This window comes from Anolis sagrei, chromosome 1 (assembly GCF_037176765.1).
Source record: "Anolis sagrei isolate rAnoSag1 chromosome 1, rAnoSag1.mat, whole genome shotgun sequence".
In the NCBI taxonomy this organism is placed as follows: domain Eukaryota; kingdom Metazoa; phylum Chordata; class Lepidosauria; order Squamata; family Dactyloidae; genus Anolis; species Anolis sagrei.
In genome coordinates this window covers 315,246,289-315,273,479 of record NC_090021.1, presented here as the reverse complement: position 1 = coordinate 315,273,479, position 27,191 = coordinate 315,246,289, and the positions used below count along the sequence as shown (strand labels likewise).

At 40.5% G+C, this 27,191-nt stretch overlaps 1 protein-coding gene across 1 annotated transcript in view; it reads left to right on the top strand.

The window, feature by feature from the left end:
- RPS6KA5 (ribosomal protein S6 kinase A5) overlaps positions 1 to 19,113 on the top strand; it is a 44,691-nt gene extending 25,578 nt beyond the window's left edge. Inside the window, exons 14-17 of the mRNA XM_060756728.2 lie at positions 1,590 to 1,781; positions 9,921 to 10,080; positions 11,390 to 11,553; positions 13,959 to 19,113. Coding sequence (XP_060612711.2) covers positions 1,590 to 1,781; positions 9,921 to 10,080; positions 11,390 to 11,553; positions 13,959 to 14,198 — 756 coding nt within the window. The 3' untranslated portion in view covers positions 14,199 to 19,113. The remainder of the gene's footprint in view (positions 1 to 1,589; positions 1,782 to 9,920; positions 10,081 to 11,389; positions 11,554 to 13,958) is intronic.
- Positions 19,114 to 27,191: the final 8,078 nt, after the last annotated feature.

Sequence of the window (27,191 nt, the reverse complement as noted above, 5' to 3'; positions counted from 1 at the left end):
TGTTCCTCCTGAGAATTAATAATTTTAGTAACAGTTTCTTCCTCAATTCCATTTTTTGATCCCATTAAAATTAGATTGTAGCCAGTCCTGGTGGTAATAATAATAATAATAATAATAATAATAATAATAATAATAATGGGGCTGTAGTCTGAAAATGGATCATAGGAGTTGTATTCCTAAAAGAAAAGAGCAGGTGCTGCAGGTCTTAGAAAAAAAGCTTCCTCCCGAATTCTTTGTATGTGAAATTAAAAGATAAGACCAGTGTTTGTCCGCTGCTTAAGCAAGTCAAGGTCAGCTCTAGCACGCCGCCTCCTTGGGAGCAGAAGAGAAGGGAGATTCTGGGAGCATATAGAGTTCTCCCTTCAATAATAAAATTTTATTTCTAACCCTCACTTCTCTCCCCAAAGGGACTTAGAGCAGCCTCCAAATATAACACAAAAGATGGCAAACATTCAATGTCGTAAAAATCAAACACTTTCAAAAACAGTTTAAAACATTTACACAAAAATTAATACAGAGAAAGCGACTTTGGCAGAAGTTATAAAACAGTTAGGTATCATTGGTAGTTTGTTACTACTGACTAAAATTCCCAGCATATTCTGTGAGTGTTTTGTGTGTTTTGGTTAGATCCTTGTGATGATTTGCACCAGCAGTTCTTTGCAGCAGTCCAGCTAATTGATCATCAAGCTTATGTATACAGAATCACTGGGTTGTTTTAAGTTTTTTGGGGCTGTATGGCCATGTTCTGAAGCATTCTCTTCTAGGAGAAAATGCTCTGGAACATAGCCATACCACCCAAAAAACTTACAACAACCCGTTTCAAATTGTTGTTTTCAAAACTATTGGACTTTAATTGGGGAGGGGGTTAGGAAGATGCAGAGGGGGATGAGTCACCCAAAGGGGTTTGCCTCCCAATTCTGATAATATAATAAAAATAAAACTTTATTTATATACCGCTCTATCTCCTTGGGGGGACTCGGGGTGGTTTCCAAGCAACAACATCAAAACATACAGAGTCACAACATGATCAAAAAATAACAGTAACAGCAACATAAGCATTGAATTACCCAACAACACATAAATATTAAAAGAAAAAATCCTGCCTACTCTTCATGTCTATTTCTTAGGGCATGGAAAAGGAATGGGTCAGGACAATTAAAAAGGCTGGGTCAAGACTGATACAATTGAAATAAGATGTGGAAGATCCAATTAGCACATTCTTGATTTCTTTCAGGCTCTTGAGCTTTGGAGACTAGTTTAATTTAAATGTTGCTTATATATGGTTTAAAATTGTTGTAACCTTTGAGATTTCCTTAACAGTTGTTCTTTTTAATATGTTTTATTTTGTTTACATTGTTTATGGTATTAATATAGAAATGTTTTAATTATTTATATTATGTCCCAAGCTCCCACCATAGAAGACAAGATATAAGTTTAATAAATAATAAATAAAATATTCTGTTTGCATGTAATTAAAATGGTTATCTCCTGTACACATACAGCATAACGAGCATTTGTCTTCGCTTATGATTGTCATTAAAAGTCTTATTTTGGCTGCATAACTTCATAATTACTAATTTTAATTTCAGAACCTATTGTTCACAGATGAAAGTGATAATTCAGAAATAAAAATAATTGATTTTGGATTTGCCCGGTTAAAACCACCTGACAACCAGCCTCTTAAGACTCCATGCTTTACCCTGCATTATGCTGCTCCAGAGCTCTTGAATCATAGTGGTTATGATGAATCGTGTGATCTCTGGAGTTTGGGAGTCATTTTGGTAAGCTATACCTAAATTTTTATATAACTGATCAAATATTTGGGCAATGTGGAAGTGGAAAGCTCAATTATATATGTTAGTGAGCATTCATGTTTGAGTGGGATAATTATATCTTACTGGACAATTGCAGATATAATATTGGTCCTTTCTTAATCACAGTTTGATAATCATGAGGGAACCTGGTATCAGACCTGTAAGCTCACAGTAGCCGCTCCCAGAAAGGACACAGGACGCCAATCCGTAATCAATCAGGAAACTTTTACTACTGGATGCACATACACAATGAAAGCCAGGATTGGCATACAGACGCAAGTCAGCCCTTATATACCCTCCCCCACATTCGAATCCCCTCTTCCCGCCGACCAAAGATCCCGCTCAACTTTCCCCGCCAAACCACTAACTGCCCCTCCCAAGGCCACCAGCTGCAAATCCTTATCAGTCCTCCATGTCAGGAATCCGGTTTTTTGCGCCAACATCCAAGGCCAGGAAACCGAGTCCTGACATGACGTCCCCCTCCACCTCCTCTTCTTCCTGGAAGGGAAACATACATCACCATCATGTCCCTTCTTTGTCTAGCGGACCTTGGTATTTTTTCAACAAACTACAATGGAACGTTGGATGTATTTTCCCCAACACCTTAGGCAGTTTCAAAGTATATGTCACTTCATTTATTTTGTCAGAAATCCTGAAGGGACCAATGTATTTGGGAGACAATTTCCGAGAGGGGGTATTTAGCTTGAGGTTTTTTGTGCTCAGCCACACTAAATCCCCTTCCTCTAACCTATCACCTTCCCTCCTTTTCCGATCTGCAAACAGTTTATATTTTCGTTGGGCCTCTCGTAGTGATTTTGCCACCTCCTCCCAGTTCGCTTTCATTTTGTCCGGCCATCCTTCCTTTCCCCCCAGTTCTTCCCCCCAACTCGGCAGTTTGGGTAAAGGGGTTACTTCCATGCCGTATACTACTTCAAAGGGGGACTTCCCTGTGGATGAGTGACAGGCTCCATTGTATGCGATTTCTGCAAACGGAAGTAAATCGGCCCAATCGGTTTGGCATTGATTTGTGTATGTCCTTAGGAACAGTCCCAAGGTCTGTTGTGTGCGCTCGACCCCCCCATTGGTCATGGGATGGAACGCTGAACTCAGGGTCCTTTCCACCCCCATCAACTACATGAATCCTTCCCAGAACCGGGCCGTAAATTGCACTCCTCGATCACTAATCACCTGGTCTGGGCAACCGTGCAACCGGTATATATGTTTGATAAACAACTCGGCCAATTTCTCGGCAGATGGCAACTTAGGCAGCGCTATGAAATGCGCTTGCTTTGAGAACAGATCCATCACCGTCCATATGTAACGTTGGCCTCGGCTACTTGGGAGTTCGCCCACAAAGTCCATAGCAATCACCCTCCACGGTTTTGAGGGTTCTGCCACCTTTTGCAATAACCCAGTTGGCTTTTGTGTGGTTGCCTTATTTTGTGCACACGCATTGCATCGGGATACATACAGTTTGGTGTCACCCCTCATCCCGGGCCACCAGCACTGACGTGCCAACATTTTCAGGGTTTTCGTTACTCCCCAGTGTCCCGCTCCCTTGTTGCCATGGCATCTGATCATCATTTTTTCCCTCAGGTTGCTTGGGATGTATAACTTCCTGTGCACAAATCCCAATCCATCCTTCCATTCCACCTTTTCCTTATTTCTTTCTAGCCACTTATCCTCCCTGCATGCTTGCCTTATCTCCTCCTCCCATCCCCCGTCCTTGCTCTCAACCCCCACCAGTTTTTGACTGCGCTCCGTTTGTGCTCGGGTTTGTACTGCCATGCCCCACTGCCGTTCTGAGAATATGCTCCCCTTTGGGCCTCGCCCCCTCCCTCCATCCTCCGGCATTCTTGACAACGTGTCTGCGACCACATTTGTTTTCCCTTTTGGAAACGCAGCTTAAAATCAAATCTGCTGAAATACTGGGCCCATCTTATTTGCTTTGCTGATAATTGCCTGGGTGAAGTGAGGTATTGTAAGTTTTTATGGTCGGTCCACACTTCAAAGGGGATGCCGCTTCCCTCTAATAAGTGCCTCCATGTTTCTAGAGCCCTCAAGACTGACAGAGCCTCCTTCTCCCATACCGGCCAGTTCCGTTCAGTTTCGCTGAACTTTTTTGAGATGAATCCGCATGGGTTCAACCTCCCTTCTGGATCCCTTTGCATCAGGGCCGCCCCGTAAGCCCAATCTGAGGCGTCACAATGGATCACGAACGGCTTGGTCAAATCGGGGTGGACCAAGACTGGTTCCTCAGTGAACCTGCGTTTCAGTTCTTCAAAAGCCCTTTGGCACTCTGTTGACCAATTTAACTTTGCTCCCGGGGATCGTACCTTTACCGTTTCCCCCTTTCCCTTCGTCTTCAGCAGTTCAGTTAAGGGCAGAGTCACCTGAGCAAAGTCCTCTATGAAACCCCGGTAGAAATTTGCAAACCCGAGGAACGATTGCAACTGTTTGCGCGTTTGGGGAGGGCTCCACCCCCTGACGTCCTCCACCTTTGCCGGATCCATTGCTATCCCGCCCTTGGAGATTCGGTATCCCAGGAATTCTATCTGCTCCCTATTGAACTCACATTTTGGCAGCTTTGCAAACAATTTTGCCTCCCTCAATTTCTGGAGCACCTCTCTCACCAATTTGACATGAGATCGTCTATCCCGGGTAAACACAATTACATCGTCCACATAGCAAAACACCCCGCGATACAATAATGGGTGTAACACCTCATTAATCATTTGCATAAATGCTGATCCAGAGCCTTTGAGCCCAAACGGACAGACGGAAAATTCAAAATGGCCGAGCGCACAGGTGAACGCCGTTTTCCACCTGTCCTCGGGCCTTATGCGCAGCTTATGATAAGCCTCGATCAAGTCAATTTTCGTGAACACCCTTGCTTTTGACAGTCTCGATAGCAAGTCCTTAGTCAGTGGCATGGGGTAGTTGTTGGTGGTGCTCGCTGCGTTCAGCCCCCTATAGTCCACACACAGCCTCAATGAGCCGTCTTTTTTGTGCCTAAACAGCACTGGGGCCCCCAAAGGTGACTCAGATGGCCTTATAAACCCTCGGGCCAAGTTTTTGTCAATATATTTCCTCAGTTCCTCCATCTCCTTGATTGACATGGGGTATAATCTACTCCTGGGCAACTTAGCGTCCTCATTGAGTTCAATCTTTACCTCGACCCTCCTAGGAGGGGGAAGCTGATCTGCTTCCTTTTCGTCAAATACATCCTCAAAGTCTCTGTACTCAGGGGGAATTTCCTGCACTCCACCTGCCGTGCTTTCTTCCCCCTTGCAACATTTCCCCCCTTCTTCGCTCTGGAATGTTATGCTGCCTTCCCTCCAATTGATCTGTGGGTTGGCTTCCTTTAACCATGGCATCCCCAGTATTACATTGTAAGTAGCCATAGGGGATACTACAAAGGTTATGCTGCCTTCCCAGCTCCCCACTTTACATCTCACTTCTTCCACTTCAAATCGCGCCGGGGCTCCAGCCGCCACTGATCCATCTAGCTGCGAGAATGCTATGGGGCTCTGCAAGGGGGTTTTCTCACATTTCAGTTCGTCCGCTAATTCTGGGGTCATAATGTTTCTTGAGCAGCCGCAATCCATGAGGGCTTTGCAGCTGGCCCACTTCCCCTCCCCTTCTAGCCTGATCGGGAATACCAGCATTCCTGGGCTGTGACTCACCAGATCTCCCACTGGGGCCCTAGAAGGGGGGCTCTCCTCCGCTCTCTTCCCTGCAGCCGGTTTGAACTTTGGGAAATGGGACTCTCCCCCTTTCCTTTGTCGACATTCGGCAGCCCGATGGCCAAGGCGACCGCATACATAACAGCCGCCCCTCTGCTCCTTGGGCCCTCCGGTTGGGGCTTTCCCGACCGTGCCTCTCTCCGTCCTCCGACTCTCCTCCTTTGCTCTCATCTGCTGCGGCGCCGCTCCTTGATGCCTCTTGACCTGTGCCAAGGTTGTCTCGATGCGGCCGGCCAGCTCAATCCATCCGCCTATCTCCTCCGGATCGTCACGATGAAGTGCCCAGGTCAAGATTTCTTTCCGCAGGCCCTCTTTGAATATCTGGACCTTGGTGGTATTGGACCACTCTGGCACCTTCTCCGCCCTCAACCGGAATTCCTCCACGTACTCGGACACGGAGCGATGTCCTTGGGTTATCGTCTGCAGCTTTTCCCTCGCCCGGACCCTCTCGAGCGGATCCCTGAAGCGCGCCTCCATCGCAGCCAGGAATCGCCTTGTAGATCCCAAACATGGGTCGTGCCTGGCGTGGAGCTGGACGTACCACTCCGCTGCTCCCCCTCTCAGTGCTGCGCCCACTGCTCGCACCCTGCTTGCCTCTGACCCGAAGGTAAGGGCGTTATCTTCTAGATATCCCCTCACCATAGTCAGGAAGTATGCGAGGTTCCCGGCTTCTCCTCCGAACTCGATCCTCAGCTCCTCCCTCCTAGGTTGGTATAGAAGGGGCTGCCTCTCCCGGTTCTCCGCTCGCGGTGGCCCTCCCTGGAGCCCTCGCTGCTCCGGGGGCAATTCCTGACGCCCTGTGCCGCGCCCGGCTCCGGCCGGGGGCACCAGGAACGTCTGCTGGGACGCCAGTCCCCGGGGTCGTTCCTCCTCCTCATCGCTCTCCGCAGCGGCCCTCCAACTCGTCTGCGCTTTAGGACGTGCCCCGGGTCCCCGGTCACTCCTCTCCCCCGCGCTCCACATCGATTCCCCTCGGGGTGGTGGTTCCTCTAACAGGGGGGCCAGCCGCTCCATCACCTTTGACATCATCGTGAGGGTGGTCTCCATTGATGCCATCTTTTCCTCCAGGAAGTCCAACCTCTGCGGGGAGGGAAACTCTAGCCCGCTGCTTTCTCTCGTTGCTGCCCCTGCCCCCTTCACTCGCCTCTGTGTGACTCCGTTGGGCTGGGCGTACGCAGTCGATGAAGCCAAGGCATTCACTCTCTCCAGCTCCTCTTCCGCATTCTCGAAAGGGGAGGCTGGTTCTCCCCCCTCCGTTGGATCTTCCTCCTGTTGCATAGGGGTACCTCACCACAGCCGTGGGATGGCACCGATGAATCCTGGCTTAATGTAAGCTCACAGTAGCCGCTCCCAGAAAGGACACAGGACGCCAATCCGTAATCAATCAGGAAACTTTTACTACTGGATGCACATACACAATGAAAGCCAGGATTGGCATACAGACGCAAGTCAGCCCTTATATACCCTCCCCCACATTCGAATCCCCTCTTCCCGCCGACCAAAGATCCCGCTCAACTTTCCTCGCCAAACCACTAACTGCCCCTCCCAAGGCCACCAGCTGCAAATCCTTATCAGTCCTCCATGTCAGGAATCCGGTTTTTTGCGCCAACATCCAAGGCCAGGAAACCGAGTCCTGACACAGACCCATTTTGATGAGTCTTGTTTAATTTGAGTTTACTACATAAGATTCAATTTAAAGGCTCCTCTGACCCCTTTTTTGCTTTAAATGCCAGTAGTCTTGTCCCAATCTCATCAAGTGGAGCCCATTGCTTGGCCCTTCTTGTCATAAAATATTCCTCAATGCTATAGAAGTGTATTGCTGTCCTCTCTATACTATTATATGATCTGCTGATTTAGAATTCTTTTCTTTAGCCATCTAACAGATCTCACAAATAGAACAGGTATCATTTTAGAAAAGTTTCTGTTAAGGTCTTTACTTTTAGCCTTCTTCTTAACAACCTAAATCTGGCTTCCCGGAATTAACAACTACATGCTCTGGAGTGTGTGGAGGAGTAATCCACAAAGAACTGGGTTATATTCCCACATGGCAGCTTCCGAGGCAGGAGTTTCCCATTATTACCATTAATTCTACTTTGGTGCCAGGGGATATCGGTTTGACTTGAGGAATTTATCCTTTCTAGGAGATTATTGTCCTCTATTTTGAAAAGTTGTCCTTCCCTGAAACTCCAGTTTTTCATGGAGAGGATTTGGGATGTTGAAATAACTTTCCTGAAACCACGTCCACCAACTTGTTTGCCTGTAACAACATCTCCAGGTGTGCTATCCTGATGGATTTGCCCTTTGAGATCCAGGAGTTCATTGCATTGTTCATCAGACTGAGAATCGTAAATATGACACTTGGTGCAATAAACTGAGTAGTACTACATCCCTGCCAGTGTTACATGTGTTTTGCTGCTGTTGCTTCATGTTGATGTTGAGTTTGTTTACCTAGATATATTAACTGATTCTTACCAATGATTAGCTGAGGTTAGGGAATTACTGAGTTCACCATGCTTCTTCATCTGATCCTAATCTTGTACAGGGACTTAGCATATGCATTTGTGCTTTACTCCTTTTTATTGGATGCTTTGTCTTGGTTTAAAACATCAGTGAGGTGAGTAGGGAGCTTCTGGAAGCTTGTCTTACTTGCAATTCTTTGTTGAGATATTGATTTTTTAAAACCTGGTTGAGAAAGTAATTTCTGCAGGACACACTACACAAAAAGTACCAAAAAGGCTGTGTATTTGAAGTTGGCAATTTTCTTATTCGTTCCAAACAAACACATTCAGTGTGGACATTCTCTAGCTTTCAAATATACTAATTTGTTTCAATTTTTAGGATATATTAAAATTGTTATGTAAACTTCAGCTTGCAAATATATATCAACATTTTAATGTAGATGAATGAAAGTGTGTTTTGGGGGCCCACTTCAGCAATCTGGATTCAGAGCTAGTTGAATTTGGATCAAAACCATTTTGATTTAGAATTGAATGTCAATTAAAATTCAGAATATGACTTTTCATCTATTGCTCTTTGATTTGCACTGGGAATCCAAAATTGCCATAACCCTTATGGTTTTTTTTCACATGCGCACAGGATTTAAAGATGTCATAGTCCTACAGAGGGAAACAAGACCAGCATTTTGCAGTTAAATAGAATCATAGAATCATAGAGTTGGAAGAGACCTCATGAGCCATCTAGTCCAACCCCCTGCCAAGTGGCAGAACAATTGTGTTCAAAGCACCCCCAACAGATGGCCATCCAGCCTCTGTTTAAAAGCCTCCAAAGAAGGAGCCTTCACGACACTCCGGGGTAGAGTGTTCCACTGCTGAACAGCTCTCATAGTCAGAAAGTTCTTCCTAATGTTCAAGTGGAATCTCCTTTCCTGTAGTTTGAAGCCATTTCTCTGTGTCCTAGTTTCCAGGGCAGCAAAAAACAAGCTTGCTCCCTATGACTTCCCCTCACATATTTATACATGGCTATCATATCTCCTCTCAGTCTTCTCTTCTGCGGGCTAAACATAGCCAGCTCTTTAAATTACTCCTCATAGGGCTTGTTCTCCAGACCCTTGATCATTTTAGTCGCCCTCCTCTGGACAAATTGTCAATATCTCCATTCAATTTCGGTGCCCAGAATTGGACACAGTATTCCAGGTGTGGTCTAACCAAGGCAGAATAGAGGGGTAGCATGACTTCCCTGGATCTAGACACTATACTCCTATTTATGCAGGCTAAAATCCCATTGACTTTTAGCTGCAGCATCACATTGTTGGCTCATGTTTAACTTGTCCACAAGGACTCCAAGATCTTTTTCACATGTACTGCTGTTGAGCCCATTCTGTATCTTTACATTTCATTTTTTCTGCCTAAGTGGAGAGGTTGTGCCAGGTATCTTTATAAAGTTGCCTTAAAATGGTCATAATTTCTTTTCATTTCCACAAAACTGAATGAAATTTGAAGACAATTACCTTTGGCATAATAACAAATGCACATCCTGACATATATTATGTTTGTTATATGTATGCATTTGTTGTTATGGACTTTCAAGTTGACTCTGACTCAGCAACACTATCATAGGATTTTGTTGGCAGGATTTCGATACTGAGAGAGTGTGTTTTGCCCAAGGTCACCCAGAAGATTTCCATGGTTTAGCAAGGATTCAAACTCAGGTTCCCTGGAGTTCTGGTCCAACACATGAATCACTATACCTTGCTGTCTCACAACAAGTAAACCTATGGTATGGTTGCCATCAATTGGGGTGGATTTGAAGGTATATAGCAACAAAAATGTGTGTATGTGTGTGTATATATATAAACAGAAAGAGAGAGAGCTTAATTTAGTCTTCTTTCTTTTCTGAAAAGTATACAATGCTCTCAGGACAAGTGCCCTTCCAATCTCAAGAAAAAAATATAACCTGCACAAGTGCATTGGAAATCATGAAGAATATTAAACGAGGGGAATTTTCTTTTGAAGGGGATGCTTGGAAGAATGTGTCTCAGGAAGCCAAAGATTTGATCAAAGGTATATACTGACCAAAAACTTCATCAGGGTGTTCTTTGTAATTCCAGTACCTGTTAGCAGTTTTATTTTTTAAAATTTACTAAAACTATGGTCATTTCTTTCTAATGTTGACGTAATCTAGGATGTTGGCACAAGTCTTATTCTGACAGGCTTTACTTCAAGACTTTCACATGAATATCCAATCTATGTGGGGGTTTTTTAATTGAATGATTTGATGACAAAAACTAAAACTCATATTACTACTTCCGGACTACAGCTTTTGCAATAGTTAACATGATTTTCCATGAATCACTATACCTTGCTGTCTCACAACAAGTAAAGCTATGGTATGGTTGCCATCAATTGGGGTGCTATTTTTTGCAGATTCTGTAAATACACAATAGAAGTAGACTGTTCTAAGCAGTTTATTTAATAGGGATTCTCTAACTGTAAAATGCCCAAGCTTAGTAACAGGATTCAGTCTGCAGTGCTATCATTTCCTAAAATTTGTTAATATGCAAGTATATCTCAGTCAATGAAGTCGGCACATTCCTGAGCATTAGACCTTTGAGAGAATATTTGGTACCAGATAGAAATGACATGGCAAAAAGAAGAGCTTAACATCTCTCAGTAAATAATTTATTGAAAACTAATCATAAGCACTAATAAAATGGGAAAAGGTAGATGTATAACAAAACAATTTTTGATTCTATAAAAAAAACTGTTTGAAGCTTCACATGAAACATCCAGGAATTTTTCTTTCTTTTGCCAGCCTCCACTTTTTTTGTGATTTCCATTTTGGTGGCCAAACCCGTAGATCTGTTGTTTTGTAATATGTTGGGAATAGCTAATGACATGAGTTTAATTATTTTCCTCTATTCTCTCGGTGTTGCTTTTGATTCATTCTCAGTAGGGAGTTCTGGGGATAACTGCTTGCGTACCTTACCTGTTGTATGCAGGCACACAGCTACAAAAGGATCAGCTTTTCCCCAGCACATTTTTTTTTGTTTTTTGCATTATTTACTGGAGTCACACTACTGCAAGTGGACACTGATAGTCGGGTTTCTCCAGCCTTCCTTTGCCATCCCCCTAATCCCCCTATGCTGCTTAAAAAAAGATCTGGCTAGAAAGACAATAAGGAAGAAACGTGGAATCTAGTAAGTTGTAAAAAGACTTTATAGAAAGGAACTTCTCTGTCAAATATTTTAGTAATTGAGATATGGTTCTATAGCCATACATCACATTATCAAAGCATTTTATTTTCAATGAAAATTTTAAAAATATAAATAGTAGTTCATTGATTTAAATATGTCTGATCAATTCCTATTAGGACTTCTTACAGTGGATCCAAATAAGAGAATTAAAATGACCAGTCTGAGATACAATGAATGGCTTCAAGATGGTAGCCAGCTGTCATCCAACCCATTAATGACTCCGGACAATTTGGGATCTTCAGGAGCTGCTGTCCACAGTTATGTCAAAGCAACTTTTAATGTAAGCTCAACATTAATTAGATGCTTGTTTGGTAATCTATTGACGTTTAAAGAAAGAGTCATGTTAATCCCACAAATGAACATTACATTTTTATTTATATAGATTATTTACTGATTTACCCTGAACTATTTTTTGGGGCTTTTTGGGACTTTTTTATGTCTCAGTTCCAGTAGTTTGAACTTATGAAATATGATCTTGTAGGTTTGAAGTAGTATTTAAGAGAAGGAAAATGGAAGTGAAATATTCACCTGGATCTATCCAGCAGATAATTCTTTGGGGAGGGTGAACTTTTGATAGCCTTTATTGTCGTGTGCTCAGCCACCCTTGCATGTGTGTTTCCTTGCCCATCTTCACCTGAGTGTATGTCCTATGCTGCCATTACACAAATGTATGTGCTAATGCTGGGCTGTCCTTGTTCAGGTGTGTCTGTATACTAAATTCTCCTCTCCCAAGTGTGTGTCTAACTGCCATTCTCTGAGTGTCTGTGCCCGTATTCCAGGCTGCCCTTCATTCAGGTGTTCTCATGTGTGTCCCCGGGCCATTCTCATCCAAGTGTGTGATTATAACATAGGCTGCCATTATCTTAATGTGAGTGTATGTGCCAGACCACCCTTGCCTGGGTGTGTATGCCTTTGCTTGGATATCCTCACGTAATTGCGTATGTATCTGCTGGGCTGCTAAATTTAGCACCACAAGAGTGGATCAGGCCTGTCATTGCCTTCAGGATTTTAGTGGTTTGAATATAAATCCAATAGTGCTGCAGGAAATTTGCTGACAATTTGGCCATCTCTGGCCTGGGCCTAAAGAGTTTTATTTTGAGGAAATGATATGCTAATTTTGACAGTTGGGAGTCAGGTAGCTGTATGCTGTTTCCATTTTGTCTATTTTGGTTATAGAATGATCCCAGTCAGTGGCACTATAGGGTGGAATCCCTGTTGTTAAAATGCTACCATCCCTTCCTCCATAAAAATCAAATGAAAATTAATCATAATTAAACATTTCCTCCATTATCCAATATCATAGCATTCAGGAATCTTAAAGGGCATACCTTTGTTGGAAATTTTCTCTTTTATATTTTTGTGTTTTAATCAATTACAAGAACTGAGTCTAGTTTGTTTGTACACCATTTAATCTGAATTTGGCATAGGCTACTTGGCAGTAAAGGAGCCCCCGGTGGTGCAGTGGGTTAAAGCACTGAGCTGCTGAGCTTGTTGATCGAAAGGTCGCAGGTTCGATTCCGGGGAGCGGCGTGAGCTTCCGCTGTCAGCCCTAGCTTCTGCCAACCTAGCAGTTCGAAAACATGCCAATGTGAGTAGATCAATAAGGTACCGCTCCGGCGGGAAGGTAACGGCGCTCCATGCAGTCATGCCGGCCACATGACCTTGGAGGTGTCTACGGACAACGCTGGCTCTTTGGCTTAGAAATGGAGATGAGCACCACACCCCAGAGTCAGACATGACTGGACTTAATGTCAGGGGACTACCTTTACCTTACCTACTTGGCAGTATGGTGGAAGAGATACAGTCGCAGCTCTGCTGGCTGCTATCCTTATGATTATGTACCAGCAGTAGTTCGCAGGTGTTTCCCTTCATAAACTGGTAGAGGCCTGGTGTTTAGTGCTGCCTACAACCAATCCCCCATCTGGAATACACATAAACATGGGTCTCAATGAGATTCTGGATTGTTGGCTGATGCTGCCTTCTTAGGTTGATACCATTTATCAATGTTGCCATCTCATGGCAAATTATAGTAACTATGGAAAGTTAGTGTGCAAATGTTACAGAAGCCATTTGGTCATTGTAATGTTGCATGCTACTAGTGGGCCCTCCTGCATTCTTTTTGTGATGCAAGGCCGGACTTTCACAAATCCCAAATCCCACTTAGGTTTATAGCTTAGACAAGGGCCAAAATGGAGATCTAGAGTAAGTTGTACTCAGTTTAAATATTTTCGTTATGGAGGGAGGGTGTTTAATGTAAAATGGGACCTTCAAAAGACCTTCACATATCAGTTTATTTTACAGGGAAATGGTGCTAAAGGTTGGATTTGTTTTGGGGTGTGGCATGTGAGTTAGCTCTTGGGATTTTTCCAATTGCGATGACAGTTTGGTTGTAGACTGCCAAAGTCACATTTTCTTAGTCTATTTTGGTTATACTATGACCCCAGTCAGTGGCACTATAGGGTGGAGTCCCTGTTGTTAAAATGCTACCATCCCTTCCTCCATAAAAATCAAAAGAAAATTAATCATAATTAAACATTTCCTCCATTATCAAATATCATAGCATTCAGGAATCTTAAAGGGCATACCTTTGTTGGAAATTTTCTCTTTTATATTTTTGTGTTTTAATCAATTACAAGAACTGAGTCTAGTTTGTTTGTACACCATTTTATTTGACTTTTTAAACAGGCCTTTAACAAGTACAAAAGAGAAGGATTTTGTCTCCAGAATGTGGACAAGGCACCTCTTGCAAAAAGAAGAAAAATGAAAAAGACAAGCACAAGTACAGAGACTCGCAGCAGTTCTAGTGAAAGTTCTCATTCTTCCTCCTCTCATTCACATGGTAAAACTACCCCTACAAAGACACTGCAGCCAGCAAATCCCACAGACAGCAATAATCCAGAGGGAATCTTCCAGTTTTCTGAATGATGAATAAAAAATAATTGGTTTTTTGAGGTATAATTAAATGGGTTTAAACTTACTGCAATGTGAGCACCTTTGAACATAGCCCCTGTTTCAGTTGTGTCTCACAGTGGCATGTTAAAATTCTTGAATCAAAGTTCAAAAAAGTGTTTTAGAAAAAGTTCTTGTAAATTGTTTTTAAGATGCCTGAAACAATCAAGAGGAGTAATTCTGCACATGGAAGTAGAGCTTCTTTGTCCTCACACAAATTGATCTTTTTATAGTTAAGGGGAAAACTAATAACAGGGAGAAGTACAGATGAAGGGGAAATTACTGCTTGATGATTGAATTTATCTGAGAGGGTGAACTCTTGGACAGATTAAAAGGAACAGAAGAAAGTATAGCTTTTGAATTTGAAATGCACTGAATTGGGGTGGAAGTTGTGCATGGATAAGTTACCCAGAACTTCCCATGTATACTTTTGTTGAAGCACAAGACCCATTTGTGTGAGGGCACAGATGGTCAGTCAAAGAACCACAGTTACACACAAGCTACCTGTTCTTTCTCATTGTACACTGAGGAAACAGAGAGTCAACTGAACTATCAGAAATCTATTTACCAATAATAGCATCCTGGGGAGTATGGAGACCTCTAAATTATGGCTGCTTTTCTTTGGAAATTTCTCATCTTTAGAAAAAGAGACAAAATATATGGGCTAAAATGAAAAATCTATGCTTCCATGTATGTAGCAGTGATTTTCCGTATGCTACATCCAAAGATTTCAGCATGTGGCATGGATACAAAAGTTCTGGCAAAAGACATATGCAACAGTTCAGATAGTACTTAGTCTGAGTAACAAGTATGCAGAACTGTATAATTTCTTCTATTCTACACTTTGGCTACTGTCTCTTTTCTAGTTTCAAAGACTGTTTGGTGGTTTTAGTACCATTGTAGAGTTGATATGCTTGCTTGGTTTGCTTTGTGAGCATTCAGTACTAAAACCACGTGCTAAGGTTTTTTGAACAAATATTTATATTTATCTTTATTCCTATTTTGAAATGTAAAAATGAGTTTTCTTATATAATACTTCTATATTCCTGTTTATCATATGGGTCCAAAACTTAAGCATGCTGTGATACATAATACATGTGACAGTTTATGCTCTGGTGGTAGCATACAATTCAGAGTTTTTTAAATTCTACATAAACGCCTGCATGGTTTAGTACACTTGTAATTGCATTTGATGAGCTGCAAAAAATGTGAGTGTCTTAGAGAGGCTGTAAAACTTGCTCTAGCAGTTTGAGTTAAGAATTGTGAGTTTATTGCACCATGCAGCCATGAAATATTAAGGTTTTGCTTTCCTGTCATGATTTCCATACCTATATGCAATACTCTTTTAATTTGCCCCCTTTCAAGTTGGGGTATCTTTTAACTTTAAACAATTTATGCACTGGGAAACCTATAAAGGGATTTGTTATCAAACACTGTGCTTCACAACTATACACTGTGTTTCTCTACAGCAACTTATTTCTTGTTGTAGTTGTGATAAAGGATGCTTTTTAATGATGAATTGTGAGGCATAATTGTCAGTATGTGCAGAGCTTCTGTACTCTGCAAATTTTGCAAACATTTCTTGAAAGTCCTATTGTGCATTCAGTCGGACAATCTACATTAAACGTGTACATAGATGTCTGCATGCTCCAGGTTTACCCTGCAGATTTTAAAAACAACTTGCTGCATTGTAAAATAACCTATGCAAAACAATAATTGATACATGTATATATAGAAACTGTATTTCTATACATGAGTTGTCTAACATTGCTGCATCTCTCACCAGCGTTTTGAAAAATCTAGAGCAGACTTGTCTATGGAAATGGATGGAAAGACCACATTATTTTGTGTTACTGTATTATTATGGACAACATTGCCAGTCAGAGTGAGATAACACATACCGGTAGTCCAAGATATATTTACTGTGTGGTCTTTCAGATTATTAGCATTGTTTTGTCTTGTTTTAATTTAGGAAAATTTGGTTCTGTTATAGAAAGTTTGCAATCAGACATCAAATGTGATCCTATTCATGTTTACTCAGATGTAATTTCTACTGGGTTCAGTGAAGCCTAACTACCTTGCAAGGGTACATAGAATTTCCATCTGAATGTTTTTTGCCCTGAAGTTGTGGGAATGACTTAAAAATTTGAAATTCCAACTTGAGCTTTTTCACATTTGGGATTTTTCCCATAATTCAAGATAACATGCAGCACATAATTAACACTGTTTGTCCACCGGATGTGCCTTGGCTTCCACACTGTGTTTAGGAACCTAACTTACTCATGCAATGTGTAAGTATAGACAGGACAGAAGCTGGCATTTATTTATTTATTTGGCAGATTAAATGGAAACTCGTGAGAACATTTCTATTATGATCCTCTCATGGGAGAAATGTCTCCCTTTTGAGTTTGAGGGTTTCCCAGTTCTGCAAATTACTTGGTCAGTAATTTTGTGAATGTTTACTTGCAGACAGACTCTCATCGAACTCAATGGGATTTACCTTTAGGAGAAGCATAGCATTGTGCTTCTGATCAGATACTTCTACATCACAACTTACAGGCAGATGGAAACTGTACTAAAATTGTACTGTTTACATTATCCTGATATTTTATGTAACGATAGCACAAGCAACTCAAGATGGCTCATTTTAAAACATATGATACTGTGCCAGTATTTAATTCAGTTTTACTTGCTGAATCACTCTTAGTGAATATGACTTACATAATGAACCATTTTCCTTCTGATGAATATGCAGCTAGTATCAAACATATGCAAGTAAATGTTCAGTGAATTACACACACATATCTTGCTATTCTTTCCCAATTTTGTATTTCACTGTGAAGATTATATAAATTATATTTTAAAATAAAAATTGCAGTGGTTCATTAGACCACATTAGAAACCATGAACTCTGCTTTAAATTTATAAGTAAGTTAATGCATTTTAATATCAAATCCATTTTGAGAAATGGAAGTAACTGGTGTTTTATATAAGAACTTCATTAAAATATTAATAAAATGCACACAGTAGTGTATTAATTTACTGTTTCTCAGGAAAAGGGAATTCTAATTTTTATTTCCATAGTTCTCTTGCATAGGCAGCTATCTTGAAAGCTCACTGAGCTTCTTCATCTTTTTTTAACCACTGTGGGGAAAAAAACTTCGATGTAATCATGAGTGCATATTCAAAAACACTTCGCTGACTTTACAATTTTGAATTTGAATAACATACATTCTCTGACCTATATAGGTATAATATTTTAGCTAGAGAAACTGGTGGTGATTAGAAATTTAATTATACTGTACATATGCAGTTGAAAATGTTAGGTCTTTGGAGGACATGACCAAAATCCTCCAGTAACTATTGCCAGTTGTACTCAATATAGAAATTGTACTCCAGAAAAGAAACTTTTTTCAAAGTTGGTGTTACTTTAAACAGCTTTATTTATTAAAACAAATAGTTTCTTACTATTCTACAAATAGTAGAAGAGTAGGGGTGGCAAGTTTCCTATTTCCTAATCCCCTTGTGTAATGTTTTGTCTTGTTTGTACCAGGACAGAGCATCATGGGATTTTTGGACCTCTTCTTCGCAGTGTGTCACTCCTGGGGACAGAACTGTTGGCAGTTCCATTCTGTGATAGTATAAGGCAGTGGTTCTCAACCTGTGAGTTCCCAGATGTTTTGGCCTTCAACTCCCATAAATCTTAACAGCTGGTAAACTGGCAAGGATTTCTTGGAGCTGTAGGCCAAAACACATGGGGACCCACAGGTTGAGAACCAATGGTCTAAAGATTAACAAATTTTACAGGAATCAGAGAAAAGGCATACTTAGGATATGCAATTTTCCAAGCCCTGTACCAAAGTGAGTGGTAGTTTGATCTGTACATAATATCGTACTCTGAGTCAACAATGTGCTGCCACCTATAACTCATGTTTCAGTTTTTTATTTGGTACCTTTTGGAAACTAATTGTTTGAACTGCTATAAATTTAAGCTTAATGTACTAAGGCGACAATATTCGGTCTGGTCTGCATTAATCTCACAAAATTTTAGGGTCTGAAGTGACATGGCAGCAGTGTAACTCTCCATATTTTGATCTCCAATTCATTTCTTACTAGAATAATAGAATCATAGAGTTGGAAGAGAGCCAGAGGGCCTCTTTGATTTTGTGCTGTGCAGGAACACAAAATCAAAGCATTCCCAACAGATGGCCATTCAACCTCTGCTTAAAAGTCTCCAGAGAAGGAGACTCCACCACCTTCTGAGGCAGATTATTCTACTGCTGAACAGCTTTGACCGCCAGGAGGTTCTTCCTAATGTTTAGGTGGAGTCTCTTTTCCTGCAGTTTGAATCCATTACTCCATATCCTAATCTCCAGAGCAGCAGAAAAGAAGCTTACCCCCTCCTCACTGTGACAGCCTTTCAAATAAACATGGCTATCATGTCTCCTCTCAGCCTTCTCTTCTCTAAGCTAAAATGCCCAGCATTCCTTGTAGGGCTTGGTTTCCAAACCTTTGATCATTTTGGTCGCTCTTCTCTGGACACTGTCCAGTTTGTCAATATCCTCCTTGGATTGTGGTGCCAGAACTGGACACAGTGTTATCCCAGCTGGGGTTTGACCAAAGCAGAATCGAGTAGAACTAGATTGTGCTTGAGTTGCACAGAGATGGACCAATATGTATATCATGTCTACTATATCAGTAAATTAAAGGACAGTTTAATAACTTATTTGAAGTAAGTTGCTGAATCCTGGCACGTAAATGGAAAAATCTGTCTTAACTATACCTTGTAACCATATAAGATAGGTAAGCTTAATGGGGACAGAATAAGATTTCCAGATTTAAATATTTGTTATGATTAGTTTATTTGGAAGCTATGTCATAACTAAATATATCTTTTCAAAAAAATATTATGTATCTCCAAAGGTGCTAGTACTGTCGGGCTGTGGAATGTAACAGAATTGTGTCATTGGTTTTTGTGTGCTTTTATTAACTGTGTTCATGTTCTTAGTATTATAAGTGGATGTCCAAATCCTGTGCAGTTAATTTAATATTTTCAATTGAACTGAAATCAGTAGGATTTATTTACTTCTGAAGCTGGACTGCATGGAAGTTGTCTGTGCAGCCCCATTGGTTTCTCTGTCCTCACTGGCAGCTTTTTGATAGAAGGCAAGGGCTTTCCTTAAAACTGTTACACGAGGTGCTTTTAAGTGAGCTGAGATGTGCACCTTGCTAAGTAAGTGAGGTTTTAGATAAGGAATTAGTAAGCTGGGACACTAACGTATATTTTACAATAAGATGACAATGTTTTAGGTTTTTATTTTATTTTAATCTTTTGATCTTTTTTCAAAGTGTAATTATAAACATATCATATGGTACACTTTAAATCTACACACTAATTAGATACTGAACATCACCAGATTATGTCATGCATTCTTTTAATAACAATATTTTAAAGATCTAATGTACAAGAATTAAATGTCCATGAATTATGTTCAAATATTGTAAATATTTCAAATATTTGAAGGCTAGATCTTATATGTGATTAGACTTATATTAAAAGTTATGTATTGGTATGGAGTGAAAGAAGATTCTGGGTCTGACCCATTAGACATTCATAAATAGTTGTTTAAAAATTTAGAAATGCCTCGTGTGTCCTCAGATAATAGAAGTAGACTGGTTAATGCAGTTCAGTTTCTCTGAGCACATATTTTAGCCCACATGGATGGATTGTATGTCAGGTCAGATCAGGTCAATCAGTGTTTTGTAATATAAACACTTTGGTTTTACGTAAAATAATATTTATTTGGTAAATCCCAAGAATAAGAATTAAAATGAAATTATAGGTGCAATAACAGAGACCTTGTCTTTTAGGATTTTGTTTATTTTAAAAAATAGCACAAAGAAGTAATTATTTGATAGTTCTAAATGTTTTATTTTTATATGTGTGATCATGGACACAATTTTATTGAGTAGTCTTAAATAGAAACCAAATGATATTCTTATTAAATGCTTCTTTCCTTGAATAGTTCCTTTTGTTAGGTTATTAGTTCTTTATTATTGAAACCCAGAGAAAATAAATGGACCTTTCTTCACGCTCTTCTTATGTGTGGCCAAACCAGCTCTGGAGACTCTGTGCTCCCTTTTTTTGGGTGGTGGTAATGGTGTAGATGTCTATAAGGTGGAAGTCCCACAACAACATTCGATATTTAGACCTAAGATTGCTATGACATTAGCAAGAGTCCCTCCAAAAATCTTACGTTACTAAAACCTATTTATGTTTTTTTCTAAATTTCTTGGAGATTGTGTATTTTATATATGTATTATATAATTATTATCTATAGTTGACACCAACAAGATGTTCTGTAGGGTATTATGATAGTATGATGAAGCAGCATAACATAATTGGTGAGCTATACTTCTGATACAATTGTTCTATTCTTGTATTATGATCTTGTTAAAATGCACAGAATACAGAGCTGGCTCTGACATATGAACATCATGAGTTCCAAATTCTAAGGAGAAAGGGAATGAATGTAGGCTCTTTCTGGGCTGCTTCATCATCAGTGTGTTCTTTAATAGCAGATTAACTTGATGAGAAACATCTGAATGAAGCCTGCACTGTGGTGATTTTTTTTCTGGTGGGTCCAGAAAGCAAATGCAAGGGGAAAACCTAGAATAACTTTTAGCAACATAGTCTGCTGTTGGAGAAGGAAAGTGAACAATTTCCTCCCTATTTATCATGTGACATGCATCAGTCTTTTGTATTTGCTTATCTTGAATCTAGAAATACAGACAAATATTGTAATTCAATGTGATGGTTTGTAAACATAAATTAGGTATTGTTAGGCTATTTGATTTTCATGAAGAGTTTATGTCTGGGTTGTGTTTAAGGTAATGACATAACCGACATTCCTTTCTTTCCAGTTAGCCTCCCAAGTGAGTCAGAATATAAAAAACATAGAACATCTCTGATAATTCAGCCAGGTGGATTCATCTCACTATTTGTATGTAGAAGTGAATTGAGGATAACTGGTATGATTTCATCTTTGCAGCATAGCAGAAATGAGTTGGCAGATGCTAGGGTTGGAAGGCTGCAACAGCTTGCCTGTAGGATCCCTGTTTTGCTTTGACATAAAATTCATCCCTATGTTTTTTACTGATTGGGAAAAAAGATCTTATTCTATAAAAAGATGCCTCCCCCCACCACAATGAGTGAATGGTCTAGGGCAGGGGTCCTCAAACTATGGCCTGGGGGTCATTTACCCGGCCCTCGCTCAGGGTCAACCTAAGTCTGAAACAACTTGAAAGGACGCAACAACAACAACAATCCTATCTCATAAAGCAAAAGCAGGCCCACACTTCCCATTGAAATACTAATAAGTTTATATTTGTTAAAATTGTTCTTCATTTTAATTATTGTATTGTTTTAAAGTGTTTTTTGCACAACAAATAATATATGTGTGCAGTGTGCATTGGAATTCATTCATTTTTTTTCAAATTATAATCCGGCCCTCCAACAGTTTGAGGGACTGTGACCTGGCCCTCTGTTTAAAAAGTTTGAGGGCCCCTGGTCTAGGGCTCTTGAGTTTTGGATCAGGACTCTGAAAGATTGGGTCAAATGTGCTTGGCCATGAATTCCCACTAGATGAGTTTTGGCAATTCACAACATCTTTCAGTTCAGAGGGAGGCAATGCTAAGCCACATCTTGACAGATCTTGCCAAGAAAACCCCATGATACAGTCATCTTAGGTTCACTATAAGTTGGAAACTACTTAAGGCACACAACAGCAACCCAGTTAATTGTCCCCAAATTTAGCGAAATGACTAGGAGCACCTACTGAGGCTTTGGGGTGCTACTAGCCATTTGAGGAGCTGAACAAAAACAATTATCATTTTGAAGGGATGCTAGAGCCCCCAGGGCCCCCCAGAAACAGTGGTGGGATGCTGTCGGCAGACAATGGGTCACATTTGCTACCCTCCTGATCTAGTGATGAAACGGGAAAATATTCATCCTTTTGCTTTGTGCAAGGATAACTTTTCTTGAAATTGTAACTGTTGATCAAATACCTTCTGCGTGTAATTTTCTCAATGATCTTGTTTTCTATGTCTCTGCATTCCATTGATATTTTAATGTGTATTTCCTTTGTATGTGCTATCTTTCTATTGGTGAAATTCTCAATGATATATAACATTTCAGAAAATGCAGTAGAAGATAGTATATCCATATATGTTTTAAAAATATGCAAACTTTGTACCATGATAGATTTTTAATTTTAATTTTTAGTTTACTGATTGTTGCAGCATAAATAAAGAGTTTTTCTTTCAATGAAAATCCTATATATATATATATATATATATATATATATAGGCTTTTATTCAAGCTTTCTCCCAAAATGTAATATTTGTATGGTTTGTATACAAACAGTAATAATAAATAATAGCAGGATTGTTTCATTCTAGCTGGGCTAGAACTTTATTGTTAATTTATTGTGTAATGTGGAATATAGAGTCCTTTAGAATTACTTTTATGAAAGAGAAACGTCTGTATATTGTCCCTTGTCCCCTTCCCTGGCTGCTGTGTGTGTGTTTGTAGGTGCAGTAATTTTTCATGGATGCTTTATTGTTACAGTGGAACACTGCCATTCACCAGTTCCTAAATATAGCAAGTAAGAGATTTTACATTATTTACTTACAATGGTCAACTTTGGCAGGTATTTATGTAAACGTAATAAAGATGCATGCTTACTACATGTCTTCTGATTTGCTTGTTGTTTACTTAGCAAGTTTTTAATAAGTTGTATCAACTTTGGTAAGAAAGAAAGTTGAAATTTGCATTTGTTGGAAACGTATATTATCTGAAGTCTTGGAGTGTGCTGAAATGTTTTTGTGTGTGAGTTTAAAATTTAAAAGCAACAAGGGCTTATATTGCGTTTATGTTCAAGTATGTTTGTTCTATCTTCAGAAAATAAATTTAACGTATGTATGTACAAAGCTTTGGATGTGTCATTAATTTTATTGCTGACAGTAATTGACACTTCACAAAATGATAGCATTTTGTATGCTCCTAAGGCAAGGTTGGGTAAAGTTTGGCCTTTCAGATAACATTGAATTGCAACTCCTAGCATTTCTTGCCATTGTGTAGGTTGGCTAAGGTTGATACTACTACTTCTTCTGCTCCTTCCCACGGAAAGCCAAGGAAGCTGTCCTGACCCTAAACCAGTGCCTGTCATCAGTAAGGGACTCGATGATGGCAAACAATCTGAAACTTAATCCAGATAAGACAGAGATGCTCCAGAACAGTTGGCAGATCAGGGAGTAGGGATCACACCTATGCTGGATGGAGTTACACTCCCCCTGAAGACACGGGTCTGCAGTTTGGAGGTACTAATGGATTCAGCATTGAACCTGGAGACCCAGGTATCTACAGTGGCCAGGAGGGCCTTGGCACCATTAAAAGTTGTGTGCCGACTGCACCTGTTCTTTGAGAGGCCGGATCTGGCCACGGTGGTAGATGCCTTAGTTACATCCTCTGTGGATTACCGCTATGTGCTCTATATGGGGCTGCCTTTGAACAGTGTTCAGACACTTCAACTCATCCAAAAAGCTAGGTTAATAGCATGCTGGTTACAGGGAGCGGACTATCCCCTTGTTGCAGAAGCTCCACTGACTGCTAGTTTGTTTCTGGACACAATTCAAAGTGCTGGTTAAGACCTTTAAAGCCCTAGATGGCTCAGGTCCAGGCTTTTTGACTACATTTCCTCGTATAAGCCTGCCTGTGCCCTGAGGCCTTCAGGAGAAGCCCTTCTTTCAGTCCCACCTCCAAGCTCAGCTGGTGGGGATGAGAGAGCTGGCCTTCTCTCTCAGTGTTTGTCCCTCAACTCTGAAACTCCCTGCCCAAGGAAGCCAGAATGGCTCCCTCCTGGCTGTCCTTCTGGTGGCAGGCTAAAAAGTTTTTATCCAGGCAGGATTTTAAAGAAGAGGGTTTTTAAGAGTAACTCAAGGGTTGCTGTGGTTTTAGCTTTGGATATGTTTAAATGGATTTTAACGGAATATTTTAATACCAAGGATGTTTAATTCTGTTTTAATGTTTTTATATTTGTAGATTTTAAATTGTATTGAAATGCTTTTAATGTAAGTCACTTTGAGTCTCCTTGTGGAGAGAAAAAGTGGAGTATTATTATTGTTAATAATAATAATAAAGATAAAAAAATAAAAATATGGGTTCTAGTTTAGAAACGTCTAGATAGCCATTCTTTGTCCACACAGTTCTAAATAAAGGAACCTAGCATTTTGAATGAATAAAGAAAAATGCATCCCATCCCCTCCCCCCCCCCCTTTGGGGGTGAGAAGAGCGGGTATAAATATAGGAAATAAATAAAATTTTAAAAATGGACCTTGACTGAGGACCTAAGTAGGATGGATATGTTTATGTATAGTGAGGGAAGAGGTTCTTTTCCTTACCTACATTCTGGCTGCAAACTCTAAGAAACCGATTCTAAAAGATTAAATTTTAGAGGTATCTACATACAGTATGGAGCCCCCGGTGGCACAGTGGCTTAAACCACAGAGCTATTGAACTTGCTGACGGAGAGGCTGGTGGTTTGAATCCAGGGAGCAGGCTGACCTGCTGTTAGCCCCAGCTTCTGCCTACCTAGCAGTTCGAAAACATGCAAATGTGAGTAGATCAATAAGTACCACTCCGGCAGGAAGGTAACGGTGCTCCATGTAGTCATGCCAGCCACATAATCTTTGAGACATCTACAGACAGTGCCGGCTCTTCAACTTAGAAACGGAGATGAGCACCACCCCCCAGAGTCGGACACGACTAGACTTAATGTCAAGGGGAAAACCTTTACCTTTTACATACAGTATGATGTTCATATCTGCAGGGAATACTTTTTAGAACTTCTCATGGATACATAGAACCACAGGTAATAGTGAAAACAGTGTTTTGTTATTCATGCACATGCCTCACTTGCCCCACAGAGAGAAGAGCAACTGAAGTTCCTTTGCTTCATCACCCAGGAGAAGTTACCTTTGTCATCTGGGAGGAAGGGCAGCTTCCCATCCTTCTCTCCGGCAAGAAAGCAATGTAGCAGCAATTTTTCCTGCTTCATCCCACATAGTCAAGGCCATTGTGTGAATTTGCTCACAAATGGCTTTGGCAATTAGTAATGGTGGCAGCAGCAATTCTTTGTGATTTTTCCTCCCTCCCCACCTGAAGACACATGCTGTTGTGTGAATGTGAACTCAACAACCTTGGGATCTGGGAGTTAGCAAGGTTTGAAAAGGATTCTGTGAGACCAGGGTTCAAATCTTAGTTCTCCCATGGAAACCCACTTGGTGACTCCGAGGAAGGCAATGGCAAACGATTACTAAGCAATTCTTGCCAAGAAAATTGTGGTACAATTGTCACAAATGAAGTAATTTGGAGGCTAAAAGAACAGCAAACTAATTTCAAAGAACCAAGTGTATAAGGTTTTATTGCAGGCTGTATTCAGTTTGACAGGTGGAAATAGTTCAAGAAAACACAAGGAATAATGATGCTATAACTCAGGCACGGGCAAACTTTGGCCCTCCAAGAGTTTTGAACTCCAACTCTCACAACAGCCAATAGGCTGTTAGGAATGGTGGGAGTTGAAGTCCAGCGGGCCAAAGTTGGCCATGCCTGCCATAACTGAATGCAGGCAAGAAGCAATATCAAGGCAAACCATGCTATATGATTGGAAATAGTACAAGCCTAGTATCTTTGGAGAGACATGCTCCTGAACTAACCATGGAAGCAGGAAACCATGTATAAAAGCAAAAATTATTTAAATTAATAATGACTTCTGCCCGTAGGTTACCATAGGATTGTCCAGGAGGACTTAGATAATTCCTAGAGGGTTATCTAGGTCCTCCAGAGGGATTCCATGGTAATTTGTAGTAGAAACATGCTATAGAATAGTCTGTAGAACCGAGAAAATTCCTTAAAGGGGCATATTTTGTTGGATATAGGTTGGGTAAACTGCAGCTAATGGTCCCATGTGTATAGGGATCATTTATTTACAATGTAGACTCAAGTGCATCTTCTGCAACTTCAGTTCACCAACAATATCACACCAGTGTGAAATAAAAACAGAAAAAGAGTGATAGAAGAAATGTCTCTGAAATGCTGCTTCCCTTTTTTGTAACAGTTGTATACAAGTCCTATTATTGGCAAGTTGTGCTAACTTGACAGGAAATGTAAATACACAATAAATGAATAAACAAAGATTGAATTAGGCGTAGGCCTCATTAGGTTCAACAGAGCTTACTTTTGAATAAACAGAAGACTACCTTTTTTCCACTGACGTATTTCCCATTCTTCAATTGACTTTTCAGCCTTGCCAATATTTTCTGCATTTTTGACATCTGAAGGACCACAAAGCCCTCTTGGTTTTGCTGACTTCTGCTATCCGACCTCTGCAAAGGAACTAAGAATGGGAGCAAGCTGGGAGTTTGGGCTTCTTTCCCTTCCATTGCTTTGTGTACAGCATATGTACAGTATTTTGGTTGTTTTTATAAGTTATATTGTTTATTTCTGTTTCACCTTGTTTGCTGTGTGTTTTTGACATTGAATGTTTGCCATTTCTGTTATATTTTGTAAATTGCCCTGAGTCTCTTCAGAGAGAGGGGGTGGGTTATAAATAAAGTTTTATTATTATTAGTCGCCCGCCTCTGGAATGTGTCCAGAGGAGGGTGATTAAAATGACCAAGGGTCTGGAGAACAAGCCCTATGAGGCGCAGCTTAAAGAGCTGGGCATGTTTAACCTGAAGAAGAGAGGGCTGAGAGGAGACATGATAACCATGTATAAATACGTGAGAGGAAGTCATAGGGAGGAGGCAGCGAACTTGTTTTCTGCTGCCCTGGAGACTAGGACGCAGAACAATGGCTTCAAACTACATGATAGGATATTCCATCTGAACACTAGGAAGAACTTCCTGACC